This window comes from Papaver somniferum, chromosome 10 (genome assembly GCF_003573695.1).
Source record: "Papaver somniferum cultivar HN1 chromosome 10, ASM357369v1, whole genome shotgun sequence".
NCBI classification, from domain to species: Eukaryota; Viridiplantae; Streptophyta; class Magnoliopsida; order Ranunculales; family Papaveraceae; genus Papaver; species Papaver somniferum.
Window position 1 is genome coordinate 58,573,123 of NC_039367.1, and position 15,378 is coordinate 58,588,500.

The 15,378-nt window shown below is 35.6% G+C and overlaps 1 protein-coding gene and 1 long non-coding RNA gene across 9 annotated transcripts; one reads left to right on the forward strand and one right to left on the reverse strand.

Moving 5' to 3' along the window:
* Window positions 1-1,193: 1,193 nt before the first annotated feature.
* On the reverse strand, window positions 1,194-6,037 carry LOC113318138. Of its 8 annotated transcripts, none has more exons than XR_003344295.1 (10): window positions 5,658-6,037; window positions 4,948-5,077; window positions 4,208-4,289; window positions 3,928-3,974; window positions 3,627-3,752; window positions 3,284-3,371; window positions 3,132-3,187; window positions 2,630-2,714; window positions 1,892-1,976; window positions 1,194-1,555 (listed from the first exon to the last, which is right to left on the reverse strand). It is a non-coding gene; the product is annotated as an uncharacterized LOC113318138 (long non-coding RNA). The 8 variants fall into 8 exon arrangements; XR_003344293.1 differs by having other exon boundaries at window positions 5,550-6,037; XR_003344291.1 differs by having other exon boundaries at window positions 4,948-5,360; window positions 5,550-6,037.
* Window positions 6,038-13,592: 7,555 nt separating this feature from the next.
* Window positions 13,593-14,279, forward strand: LOC113315679. Its single transcript, XM_026563939.1, has one exon. It carries the CDS (start codon window positions 13,593-13,595, stop codon window positions 14,277-14,279), a length of 687 nt encoding a protein of 228 aa, XP_026419724.1.
* Window positions 14,280-15,378: the final 1,099 nt, after the last annotated feature.

Below are 15,378 nucleotides of genomic sequence, written 5' to 3' on the forward strand. Positions count from 1 at the left end.
TGCCTCGCCCAAGTTCCCATTTAATTTGGTAAAGCTCGGCTTCGCCTCATCCAAGTCCTTCCAAGATGTAACATTATTCAAAATAAATGCGTCAAAAGCCAACACTTTGCCGATGCCTTGTTTAATTTGCACAAATTAGAAGCCTACAGACTATGAATAGCTACATTATGAAAGGAAAAGTAAGAAAAGTTACGGTACCTTGCCAGTTTTCTTGAAAGGAAATCTCCCTGTTGGTACGAATAGAAGTATAAAAATTTCCTCTCTGCCTATTCCGCTCTTTGGCTCTTTGCCTATAATAAAAATAAATTTACTAAACTACATATGATATACAAAATCCTCATACCTACAACCCGCGTTATGGCAAACAAAGATGGATCAAATTAACCAACAATAACTAACGACTTACATAAATATTCAGAAATGGATCAATGTTTTTGCAATCTTTAGATAACGGCAGCAGTAGCACTTAATGATCCATTGTATTCAGAAATTAATCAACAATAGCCGAAACCATAATACAAAGTATGCGACTGGAAGTAGATCATATTACCTTGACCTGCACCAGAGGATTAAGTTGAAATTAGATCAACGAAAATGGAATGCCATATGTCACATCCAAGGCTTCTGCAAACAGTCCAGCATTCTAAGCTGACGTACAACAAAATTCTCTTTGCTCCAACATGACAGAGAAAGTAATAAACAAAAAATTGAAACATGAGATTTTACATTTTTACAATACCAAAAGAGGGTTCACGCATTTACAAAGAAGAAAATGGATATGGTTGCCACAATACGGGTAAGCATAAGAAAGAAAAATGAATATTAATATAAGGTTAAACGATTATCCTTATGTGCAACTAATTATCGCTTTTGCTTTTCCAACTCCCCCACAATCTAAATGCTTACACTATAAAATGTTACCGGTTTCTAGAGCTAATAAAAAGATCTAAATCGTTGGCATATATTCACAAAATGTGTCGCCATTTACCATGGAAAAATAAAAGGACTGGTACGTACCCTGGTGGGCTGGTAGCAGTCTTCCTCCTTACACGGAAATGAATATTAGGACTAACAAGGCATCAGTGAGTTGAGCCTAAAAAAAAAGTATGCGCTTCATTGCGCTAGTCATAGATATGGGATCAACGGGATGGAATTGAATTAAAATTACAGCATGATCGACGCAACTAATGTAGACATCCACTTAAACATTAGTTATAATGTAAATCATAAGAACATGTCCATCTAATAATTAGACACCTTGCATTAGATACATTCCTACCGGTAATCACAAACAACATAAATGCAAAAATACCCTTACCACATCAGGTCGAGGGAATAGATATGTGCAAATTCAAACAAATCTAAAAACAACTTGAATATTCAATTACACCATCACAGACTGAACATTATACATATTGAAAAAGAATATAATCTTGTTAATGAATCTCAAACTCGTATTTGCTAATTTGCTATCTAGATTTGTGCTTGGCAGGATTCAAATGCACTGACGGAATGCTTAACATGACAGCCCACCCTGGTTGTCAGAAAAAGCAACCTTACAAAAACCAAAACACAAACAAAAAATCAAATATGATTAAACAAAAAATTATGATTGCCACAAAAAAATTAATCAAATCAAATTAAATAAGTAAAACCCAGTCTTCTGAGGATATAGATGAAACCATGTTTCTCAGAGATGGGAGAAGAAAGGTGGAGGTGGTAGTGTATAGTTGATTATCTATCTTGCCTTATTCCATCACCTCATGTTTTAGGGTTTAGCTCGACCCCCATATGAGGGGAAGTAAAATTTTAGAGTATATCAATTTTCAACCTTTGAACATATACCAAAAACTGAATTAAAAACTCGAATTAAGAAGCATAAAAATCTTACCCGGATTACCTTCGTAGTGTAACCATTGTCATTGATGTAGTACTTAAGATACACCTTTATCTTCTTTAAGAGATTGAAAAGAAACCTGGATTTACATTGATAAAACCATAAAAAATTTAAGTTAGCAAGTAAACATTATTTAACTAATTGATCAAGCTTAAAGCCAAAGTCAATGGAGCCTGACAGATGATGCCTTATTGTTCTACTTAGTTAAAAGATTAATTAAAATCAAAATACTACCAATTAGCATCTGAAGACTTGCAACAGTGCAACATGCAAGACTTATTATTTCAACAAACTTATTACATAAGGTATATGAGCTCTAGCTAAATGGGCCTTGGAAATTCAAATTAACATGCAACCGGAAACTCTACTTATTTGCTAACCATAAAGCTTGGAATTTTTATTAAATTTAAGCTACCAATTATCAGGAGTATAAATATAGTTTCAGCATCCACTGTTTTGTACTGTTGGAGCTACTACGACTTTAACAGAAGCAACTCTTCATAGTTTCTCAGTAATCAGACTTAGCCTTTGGTTTAGGATCATTCAAATCTGGTGGAGCTTCTGCTGGTCCAGTAACTGACGGCATGCACAACTTCCTCTACCACTTTTGTATACAGACTTTCAATTCTCTCTTATTTCTCACTTGATCACTTGATTTTAGCCTCCACAGATATAGTTTGTGAAATGGAAGGCTACAGGGGACATGAGCACTGAAAAATGCCTAGCACTTACACATCTGCTTGAATGTCATAGTTCTCCCTGGACTCTTCTACATGCCCAACACTTATACTTCAACGCTATAATATATGGAACACTCCTGCAAATTTCACCCAAGAATCCATATTAGGCAAACAGAATTTATGCTTCCTAATTAACTTCCTAATCGAAAGTCATCAATTAAAGCATGTCAAAAAGTTAAAATGTGAATAGGTGTCTCAACAGTAACAAAAAGTGATACCAAATATTCACTTGCACATTAATAATTCTAGCGCTTTGGTTAACAATGAAAAATTGTTAATGTACGTGCATCTTAAATCAATGTTATATATGCTATGAGATTTCTCATTTTAGTTCTTATATTTCCAATTCACATATAACTTTTTGTCCAGTGCCTGAACACAACAGAACATTGAAATTGTTCAGAAAAAATCAAATGACAATGAATGTGATGATATTATTGTATGGCATTGTAACATCACATAAAAAAAAATAAAAAACTAAACCCAAAAATTACCAGTATCTAACAGGCTTGGGCACCTGGAGCAACAGGTGGTAGCATGACCAAAGCATCTGGCACACAGATGAAAATTAGGTTTTGAAAAAATGTTAACAGGAAAAACAACACTGGCCGAAAATTTGGTGAGAAACAAAAGTTCGTTCGGTTACCTGGACAGGGGCTTACTATAGCTGCAAAGACCAAACTGAAGGAAAACAAAGCCATCACTTGACAGTTGCGAATTGAGGTTCAATATTGCTGCGAAAAAAACTCACATAATTAAAACATATTAATTAGACCTAGATAGCAACATTGTAAATAAATTGTGAGCGACTTCAACGTGATGCCACAACTTCCCTTCATTTCTAGGAAGCCTCAAGCAGATGAAAACAAAATGACTAATTAATTAGACATGCATATACTATTATGTCTAACTACTTGAAGCATTCTCAAGAATGCTCCATATCTAAGGGACTTGTATTCTCGCTCAGCCTAAATGTAAAGTTGTTTTACCTCCCCTCCTTGCTGGTCTTGACATTTTCCCTAGTGCTGGTCTTGACATATCTAAGGGACTTGTATTCTCACTCAGTACCTAGTGCTGCTCCAATAGTAAGTCCAAGCATACACAACTCTGCAGACCTGTAGAGAAAAGGTCGAAGTGCAAATCAAATGTTCAATAAAACTCTAGAATCACAGAAACAAAAAGAACAGTTTCAATAAAACAAAAATGAGCTAATGAATTTCAATCCATAAAAGGGTTTGAGCTGTTAGATGGAAGCTAGGAGCTAATATGCAAATGAAGTTGCAAGTTTACCTCTTTGAAGAAGTGGAAGAAAAAAAGGTCGCCTTCAGAGTGACTGTCTGCAAAAAGAAAAACTCTGTCAAACAATCTGGTGTTAACAGCATAAGAACCCCATCCTATATGTATAAAGTTCTTAGCTTTCGTACTATTTCATAAAGTTGAAAAAAATAAACCCAAAAACAATCAGGACAAAACCAAAACGATTAGGAGGCCAACCTGGCATCAGCAACCCAATCTCTAGCACTGGCATTATTTTACCTCTTAACTTTATGCTCCGATTATTGCAACGTACCTGTCGAATAAGAGTACCAAGTACTCAAAATCATTTTCATCCTTTTGATCCAGACTCTAGTCCATGGTTGGTCGACCCTTTTCTGAAATTATTCTTAAAATTTCAAATCAGATCCAAATAAACTAAGAAACAATTCGATTATAGAGTTGATGCAAAATGGAATCATATACATTTAAGTTTTTTCTGGGCTCATATGACATTAAACAGAACTAACTCTCGCTGTAGACCTATGTTTTCATCCAAGAAGTATAAATTAGACAACAACATTTCTGAACCTAGTAACTCCCACTAATTGCACCTAATTAATAAGGGTAAAAACAATGCAACACTGAGAAAAACATGAGGTGTAAATTTTTTGAAATTTGACAATACTAACTGAGTTCATCTAGCTCTTCCCTAAAACTTCTGTCCAAAACTAAAACAAAGATAGATAAACTGCCAAAATTTACTATTTAGTTCTCCTAGACAATTAGACAATTTTTCCCTTAATTCTATTCCCTTATCTATTAGACATTTTTTCGAGCAAACCATATATGACCTAAACTCATACAAAGTAAAGTTAGTGCTGACTTAACATGACCTAAACAATCCAGGAGGAAAGAAAATCCAAGGTCTAGAATTCATTAACGTATAACCATAGTTGTAAAATCACATCTGTAAATAATCAATATTGATTAGTTGTGAACCCTATTCTTTTCCCTTATCTTAATGAATAAAAATCCAAGGTCTAGAATTCTCACCAAGATGAGTACATCCTAAACAATCGAAGGCACAATATTGGACATAGAAAAGGCAATATCAACCATTGAAGTATATGTTGTTGTAGGAGTTAAATCCATTAAAACCCCAAATCACACTTGATTGCATCACCTACAGATTCAACGAAAAAAAAAGAAAAGAACAATCAGTGCAAAAATAAAAGATAAAGCACGAAACACTAAACCATATAAAAGTAATCAGATTCAAAAACCCTAAGCAAAATAAATTTCTAAAAAACTACCTGAAACTCGAGAAATTTACATGTTGGAAAATTGCTGAAACTTTAATTGGAACTATAGAGTCAATTGGTATTCAATTGGCCTTGGTTTACCCTTATAGCTCTTTCGAGAGTCATATGAAAATCAAAACTTTTTATAGGAATGCTACAGTTTCTCTATAGTTGAGAATGGGGAAGAAGCAGGAACAGAAAAAAGGGTTAGACTTAACAATCATGTAAATAAAGCTTCAGCCAAAATCACATCTGTAAATAAACTGGACAAAAAATTATTAACAGAAAAAAAATCAACAATAAGAACAGTATAAAGAGAGAATCAAAAAGAAAACCTAAAAATATAGCAAATACCTGAAGTATAAATAAAATTAAAAAGAAACCGATAGAAAATCTCAGAAGGATGATGCTCTTGAAGATTAGAGTTAGGAAACGAATAAGATTAGAGCTAGGAAACCAAACCCTAGTTTCTGAATTTGTTCAATTCTCCTAACTTAATCATCAATCTCAGTTCTCAATAACCCTTATCTTGACAAACCCATATCAATTTCAGCTCGGATTCCTGTTCATCTGCAATTTCTTCTTAAACCCTAAATCACCAAACACCGATCGAAACATCATCCATAAGACCATCAACTCTTTAATCGAACACCATCGAGATGTTCAGAATTTCTGATTAACTCTTAATCTGTCGCTTTCATCTCTCAATCTCTGCCTATTTCTCGATCTGAATCAGCAGCAACAGCCACTGCTTTTATCATGAAGAAGAAGATTTTTTTTTAGGTTTTTTGACTCTCGATTTTTTTTCGTTTTGTTTTTTTGTTTTTATGTGTTGTGAGCCAAACACAAAATTGTTTTTTTTTTTTTTTGCGAGGGAATTCCTCTTTTTTCTCCCCTTGTAAAACGGAGCAATTCTGTGAGAGGGTGACGGTCACCGTTCAACGTGGAGCCTAAGGAGCTTAAGATCTTAAAGGAGTTAGATTATTGGAGAAAGAGTATTACATTGACTAGTTGGAAGCCTAACAAGCTAAGCTCCAACAACGTACTACTACATTAATTGAACAGGTTGTTGTGCTAGCCTACCAGCGAGTCTCATGGATAACCTAGCCAAGGGGGATGAGATTGTGTCACAAGGGGGGCAAACTAACTCTACCTTCCATGCTAATTCCTGCAATATTACGTCATTGGGGGCTCGAACCTGGGACCTCCTGGAATGCATGAAACTTTGGGAAACGGGGATGACCAGCTGAGCTAGGTACCCGTTTTTTGATGCTAGCCATATACCCGTCCTGCCCCCTGACAGCGTAGCCACTGTCTTACTCCCCACTGAGTAAACTCGGCCCTCTTGAACCCATGTTAAAGTTAGTATAATTTACACTTGAGCGGAGACTCGAACCGCTAACCTCCTACTTGAGAGTCAGGCTCCTGGCCAACTGGACTAACCCCTGATGGTTAGCACATTTTTTTCTTCGTTGTACATTTTTTTCTCGTTTTAGTACACCGAGGGCGATACTTCTTTTTCAAGCGAAAATTTCCAACGGTCATCCCCGCCAGAGATTCTCATGTCGCTCCATGTGCATGTGTAGGTGAGACGGATTGCGCGTCTCTTTTGTTAATTAAATTGGGGGTGTTGGGAAAATTGACACCCGAGCGTAGCGGAATCACAGGATCACAAAGGGTAATTGGTGATTTGAACCAAACATGAGAGAAATAATAAGAGAAAGACATAAGATAAAGAAGAACACACAACCACAACACAAGATATACGTGGTTCACCTTTACAGGCTACATCCACGGCCAACACCACAAGAAAAACTTCATTATAATCAAAGACCATTACATGCCTTTCCGCAACCCAAAACAAGACCCAAAGAGTTAACAAGAATACCGAGAACACCATCGAAGAAACCATAGAAACCAATTCTCTAACCATTCCTCGTACCAGCCTCATGTCTTCTCTTCTACACCTTCTTCACAGTTGCTGCTAACAGAGGACAAACATGGAAACTAGAAACTTGGTTTCGGGCAAAGCCCCAAACCCTAAACACTAGAACACCAAAATCCTCTCTACAAGTTTTTCTCTCACAACGATATTGACCTTCACGATAGCACACGATCCTCCCTACAAAGAGACCATAAATCCTAAGCACAAGGATTTACCCATTCTTTTAGGTTGGACTGTCTACAAACCTACAATTATAGTCATATATATAAAGAACACAAACTTGGCCACCAAGTATTAGTCTCCTATTAAGAAAATATACCCTTTCCTAATATATTTCCTACTCCGATTAGGAAATCCACCTCAATGTGGAAACGGACCTAACATAGGAAACTGTCGGTTTTCCTAACAATCTCCACCTCAGATCATGCTTTCAAGCATGAGACGATCACATGAAATCACCTCAATCTTCCACCAGAGTTGTTCACCATCTCTATATATCCGTAGAATTACTTTTGAAGCTCAAACCCGAACTTCCATCTTCATAGAACCATCTCTTCAACCAAAATACCATGACGTTGATAAAAGTCTTCAAATCATCTTCTACCTGAAGAACACTTGTGAAATTGATCACGTTTCACAAACACCATGAAAGTCTTCAATCACCATCAATGAATCCTTGCACAGACTCCACCATTGATCACCAAGAGAACCATCCAAAGAGTCACCGCTAGATCCACCTAACCAGTAAGCTAACAACATATTGAACTCTAATATAAAGGAAAAATTAGCTTAAATATCATATTCCGGCACATATCATGATTACCGTGTATCTGAAACAAACCATCAGATATTTTCACTGTGATTAACAGGCTTAATCCATTGAGCGATTCCCAAGTCCATCACCAATATGGCATACTTTTACCACCATCACACCCAATATACTCGCTCAGAATATATACCGTGTGAATGATCATATTATTGTGGTACATGCTTCCGAGGTCGGGCACATTCTTGAAAATTGCGTACAAGCCATCAAGAATAGTTAAACATAAACTTAAGAACACAAATCTATAACATCTCGTGCATAACTTCGAAGCGTTGTTGGACTTGCTTCTACATGAGACCTCACAGTCTCATCCTTTCTTCAAACTTTGTAACACATTATTTATAGTGTATGATTACTAACACTCTTCAAGAAGTAAACATACACTTCTACCAAGTTGAACCTCCGATTTTCAAATCACATCACAAATCCATCTTTGTGTAAACACCGGTTGAAACAGTGTCTTCAAAAAACATATTTCTCCACCCGAACAATAAACCATCGTTCAATTTCAGGTTCAATCACACCAACCCATCCTTGGGATCTGATACCAATTGTTGAGAAAATTGGCACCCCGAGCGCAGCGGAAACATAGGATCACAAAGGGAAATTGTTGATTTGAACCAAACATGGGAGAAACAATAAGAGAGAGACAGAAGATAAAGAAGCACACACAACCACAACACAAGATATACATGGTTCACATTTACATGCTACATCCACGGCCAACACCACCAGAAAAACTTCATTATAATCAAAGACCATTACATGCTTTTCCGCAACCCAAGATAAGACCCAAAGAGTTAACAAGAATACCCGAGAAAACCATCGAAGAAACCATAGAAACCAATTCTCTAACCATTCCTCGAACCAGCCTAAATCATTTGATCTTTCTTGGGTGCCTAAAGGTAAAACTAGGATTCTTAAGGTTTTAGAGAGATACAAAAGGGTTAGTAACTGGATTTCCATCCCTGAGAATGTTGTTAACTGGATTTATGAGGTAACCTTAGAAGCTATTAAATATTTATCTGTAAAACCTCTTGAATGGTCTCGTAGATTTGATCAAGTGGTTTTATTGATTGAGATGCACTCAAACAAATTTGGATCTTTTCTTAAAGTGTCAAGATTTGATCCTGATAAAGGTTCGAGACAAAGATTCATATGTATCCCGTCAGGGTTTGAAGGCACAATTTGGAAATCCTTTTGGTCATCCGTGTTGCCTTCCCAGTTTCAAGTGATGCCTTTTAACTTGGAGGACAATGATTATCCTGAGTTGAAATCTAATTTGCAGCATTGGCAGATGAAATCTATAAGTCAATTTGGTATTGCAGTAAAGGTTCTTAATTTTCACTCTGGCTGGAATAAAATCTCTACGGGTTTGATGAATAAGTTTTAAACCTCCGTTGTATCAATGGTAAGCTAACTTTCTTTGATGCAAGATCAAAGGATTTATTTGAATATTTCAGAGAGGAAAAGGGTAAATCCAAAATTTCTTTGAGTCATTGGATATCTAAAGACGCTCTCATTGCCAAAGCCAAAGATCAGGACACATAACACTGATTAGGGATCCGTGGTCTATCATTACACTTATGGAACTATCGATCTTTTCATTTGATTGTTTCTTCCTGGGGAAAACTTGTAGACATTCATAATTCTACACTTAATTTTGAAAAATTAAATTGCTGCAAATTAAAAGTCTCGACTGATCTCACTAAAATCCCAGTGGCCGTAAAATTTCAAGGTCATTGGTTGAGCATCGAGTGGCTTCAAGAGCGTGTGGATGATTCTCAACAAAATCAACATGATCATCACAGGATCGAATCAGTGGTGGTAGTGGAGAAGAATCAATCCGGAATATCCGCACAATCAAAATTTTCTTCCCTTATTTCTAGTCCGCCAGTTTCATCTTCAGTTATGTATAAGACTGATTTTACGCAAGAAAATATGCCTTATTCAAATTCAAAATCTTCTTCTATTACAAACTCGGCGGTAAAGAAATTAAATAAGGTATTGAAGAAAGTGGCGGCTAAAAAGCTAGGGGGTAACCTATCCATAACTTATGCACCAACTTCAGACCCTGGTGGTGAAACTTGTATCCCTTGGGTTACGGTTCGTAAGAAAAAACGGGTAAAGGTTCGGGTCATTATATGGGCCAGTTGGGGGGAGTGTTACCATGGGTATCGTCTCTACAATTTTGATGGGAACTCCTGTCCATGACCCGAACCGTTTTAGTGTATTGGATCAAGATATGGGCAAGATGGGGGTGGTGGGGGGTGTCTTCTAATAATTTGGAATTCGTCCCTACCATTTTGATGGAAACTCCTTCCCATGATCCAAATCATCTACACCCGATGGATCTTAATTTGAAAAGGATGGGGGACGATTCTTCTAAATTGATGTCGTCATCTAATAGCCCTACAATTTCTCTTGATAAAATTTCGGATAATAGTGTGGATGATAGTCAAGCCTTGACTAATTCTAAGAATATCAGCACCTCAACTTCGTCTCTCCCTAGATCAACTCATTGCTCAGAGAATAGAGAGTTGAGTGAAAAAATTGATGCTCAATTAAACTTCGATAAGAAATTGGGTAACTAGATTGATCATCCGAAAATGAGAGGAATTTGTAAGGAGCTTATTACCAGAGATTCTCGACCAGTGACAGATATGTAAATTCCTCTAAAAGAAGATAATGATGGTCCAGGAGCTCTCGATCCAGATGAACAAGATGAAACTCAGATGTTGCTTGATGAAGATGCGCAAATTGAAGTTGTTCAATGTACTTTTGAATCAGAAAATTTGGAGTTGGATTTTGTTTTTAATCCTATTGCTTCTAGGTCTTCTGTAGCTGTTAACGGATCATAAGATTATGAGTTGGAACATTAGGGTTTGGGTCATGATTCAAAATTAACTGCAATTCGGAATGCAATTTTGAAAAATAACCCAACTATTGCTACAATTCAAGAATCCAAGACTGAGAGGGTAGATGATAATCTCATTCGTTCTCTTTGGGGAGTAATAGATGTAACCTACATTTATTTAGCTTCAGAAGGTGCTTCAGGAGGGATAATTTTTATGTGGAAGGAAGGCATTATTCACATGGAAGATCATTTATTAGGTGCTTTTTCTGTATCTATCAAATTTCGAAATGCTTCTGAAAATTTTGTTTGGTTGTTTACTTCAGTTTATGGAGCATCTGATTCAGGTTATTATAATCAATTTTGGCAAGAATTAAAGGACATTAGAATTCTCTTTGATTTACCAATGGCTGGAGGAAGATATACTTGGACAAATTCTCAACAACCTTCTCTCCTTATCAGGTTAGACAGATTTCTCTTATCTCCTGATTTTAATGAGCACTGCCCTACACCTGTTCAGATGAGACTTAGAAGACCGATTTCTGATCACACGCCAATTTTATTGTGTTGTAATTCTGGTGATAGAATCAAGTCTCCTTTTAGGCTATACAATTTTATTCTACTGCACCCAGACTTTCTTAATAACCTCAAAAATTGGTGGGATTCTTTGGTTTTTTCTGGTAAGCCTAGTTTCATATTTGCTAATAAACTCCAAGATCTAAAGTCATTCATTAAAACTTGGCAAAGGAACACTTTTGGTAATCTCCATATTCAGCTAGAGAATTTAGAGCTCACTATTGATGTTCTGGATACTCTTGAAGAAGTTTTGGGTCTTTCAGATGAAGAGGTAGTGGAAAGGGAACAAGCAAAGCAGCGACATTCTACTGTTTCTATGAATATAGCTAGAAAAGCAAATCAGAGAGCTAAAGAAAATGGGCTAAAGAGGGTGAAGTCAATTCTGCATATCTTCATCAATTAGCTAATTTCAAATAAAGTGCAACAATATTTCTTGTCTTTCAGTTGATGGTTCTCTCACTTTTGATAAGAAGCAGATTGCCACAAAAACTACTAAATTTTACTCCTCTTTATTCACTGAAAATCACAAAATGAGACCATGCTTTGATCAGCTTATTATGCCTATAATTTCAGTTGAAGATAATATGCATCTGGAGAATCCTTTTACTTAAGAAGAAGTGCAATCTGTTATCAACCATTTTGGTACAAACAAAAGCCCAGGGCCAGATGGATTTACTATGGAATTTTATAAATGTGCTTGGAGTGTGATTAAAAAGCATTTAATGTTGGTGGTGAAGGAATTTGAAGATACTTGTATGCTTGATTGGATAATAAATTGCACTAATTTGACCCTCATACCTAAATGCAATGGAGCTGTCTCTCTTCATAACTTCAGACCTATCAGTCTCATTGGTAGTGTGTACAAGATTATATCAAAGTTGCTTGCTGAGAGATTAAAATTTGTACTTCCTTCAATAATTTCAGACTTTCAAGGGGCTTTCATCCATGGGAGGCAGATTCAAGACAATATTCTTATTGCTTCTGAACTTATAGATTCCAAACTTAGGCAACATGACACTGGTTTAATTTGCAAAGTGTACTTTGAAAAGGCTTTTGATAATGTTAATTGGAACTGTGTGGACATTACTCTGGCAAGATTTGGTTTTGGTATGAAATGGAGATCTTGGATTAATTGGTGTATTTCTACCCCAAGATTTGCAGTCTTATTAAAAGGAGAAGCAACTGAAATGTTTAAAAGTCAGAAAGGTATTAGGAAATGGGACCCAATATCACCTTTTCTATTTATTCTTGTAGATGAAGTTCTTTCCTTAATGATCAAAAAAGCTGCAGATGAAGGTCTTATTTCAGGAATTTCTGTCTCCCAACAAGGTACTATAATAACCCATCTTCAGTTTGCTGACGATTTGATTGTCTTTCTTAAAGATGAGGAATCTCAGATTCAAAATTTGAAAAAAATTACTAATGGGCTTTGAGATTGTTTCTGGTCTTAAAGTTAATTATAGAGAAAGTACAATTGTGGGCTTAGGACAATTACATAATGTTGAAATATGTGTTGACTAGTTTGGGTGTTCTGTATCTCAACTTCCAATGAATTATTTGGGCATTCCTCTTGGTAGTAAGTCCAAAAATAGAATTATTTGGAATGATATCATTCATAGGCTACAACAAAAAATTGTCTAGCTGGAAAAAAAGTATTTATCCAAGGGTCAAAGGTTGATTATGATTCAAAGTGTTCTGTCAAGTCTTTCAATCTATTATTTGTCAATATTTCAAATGCAAGTGGTTGTTTCTAAAGAAATTGAGAAAATCATGAGGATGTTTTTGTGGGGTTATAGTAATTCTACTAAAAAGAGGAGTTGGGTATCTTGGTCTAGAATAACTTTGCCTAAATGTAGAGGGGGTATTGGTATTAAGAAGCTGCAATTGATGAATAAAGCATTACATTCTCAATGAATTTGGAGATATGGTTCTGAAAAATATGCTTTATGGAGAAGAATCATAAACCAAAAGCTTGGAGGTGCAGTAGAGGCTTTTCTACCTTCTCTAGCAAAGAATTCTATATGCCATAGTGTATGGTTTGGAATCTTGAAATCTAGAGATTTTGTGAAATATGGTACTTCTTTGACAGTAGGCTCTGGTGAATGTGTGTATTTCTGGGAGGATATATGGACTGGTGATTTTCCTCTAAAACAACTCTTTTCTTCCCTTTATCAGATTTTCAAGCAGAAAAACGCAATGGAAAATGACTTGATATCTAATGAGGGTTCTTGGATTTTAAATTTCACTAGAAATCTAAATGAGCAGGAAATGTTAGAGGTGGAAAATCTACTTCAGGTTATTGGTGATCCTTCTCGTTTATCTAATGAAGATTCTAGACCGTGGCGCTATGGGGAGGGTTTTTCTGTGGCTAATGCCTATGTTGCTCTTGAAACTGGAAGTCTGCTATCTTTCCCTGCCAATCAGTTGTGGAATTCAAATGTGCCATTGAAGGTATCGTTCCTTGTCTGGACTTTATGTTTTAGTGGTGCTCCAACATTCGATTACTTACATAATGCTGGTCTTATCCAAGACCCTAAATGTGTATTATGTGATGAATGCTTGGAAACAAATGAACACTTTTTCCTGCATTGCAACTTGGTGTTTAAGATTTGGTCTTATTTTCTAAAACGTTTTGAGATCAATTGGGTATTATCTAGAAATGTCAAGACTAATCTGTGGGAATGGGGTGATAAGTGCCAGAGAAGATCAAGAAACAAAAAGAAGAAAATCTGGAGCATTCTTCCATTTTCTATTTGGTGGTGTATCTGGACTGAAAGAAATGCAAGAGTCCATAATAATTTGTTGAAGGATTTAGATCAACTCATTACAGATGTTAAATGTTTAATGTTCAACTGGGGACTGAAATCTCAATTATTCCCTTAAGTCAAAAAAAAAAAAACCATAAAAACCAATTCTCTAACCATTCCTCGAACCAGCCTCATGTCTTCTCTTCTACACCTTCTTCACAGTTGCTACTAACAGAGGACAAACATGGAAACTAGAAATTTGGTTTAGGGCAAAGCCCCAAACCCTAAACACTAGAACACCAAAATCCTCTCTCTACAAGTTTCTCTCTCACAACGTATTGACCTTCACGGTAGCACACGATCCTCCCTACAAAGAGACTAAAATCCCAAGCACAAGGATTTACCATTCTTTTAGGTTGTATTGTCTACAAACCTACAATTCTAATTCTCTATATAATAATGGAGTTTTTTAAAGCGTTCTTATTCACCGGAACTCCACGTTGATTCTCGCTTCTGGTTTATTCTGGCCCCACCGGTTTATTTTTTTTTGTAAAAATATTAAATTTAGGCCAATAAAATTCAAGGAGAACATTTTCTTACCAATAATATATTTCCCGTCCATTCATATAAAAGAATTCTTATAACCAAAAATAGTTAAATCTTAAATATCTAATAACATGCCAAAAATATATAAATGGATATTTAATAACAGAATCCACGATTTCATCATGATAATCAAAAAGTTAAATCACATAATCCATGATTTCATCATGATAATTAACAAATGAAATCATTTATGTATCATTCCCTAATAAATCAAATGATCATCACATAATAAATAAATAACGTCCAATGTCCAATGTCGATTTACAGTCTTAAAAAATATAATTTTGCTAATTACAACCACAAACTATCAATTAAAATCCAAAATAGATAAATCGCAAAAAAGAAAAATAAACTTATTAGCCCGATCATCTGTACTAACCTTTTGATTGGACGATGAATCTCTTTTGCGCATATCCTGCACAACAATTGAAATTTTTGTTAGTATTTTGGAGAAATGAATGAGAGCAAAGATTATGATCTAGAAGAAGTTAATACAAAACGAGCATGACAAAAATCAAAACACCTGATAGTCATACTGATTTCACTATTATTTTTCTAAATTTTGCTTTTTTTCCATAATTAAAAATAAAATATGTTTAGAATTGAAATCTTAATATACTACTGATAAA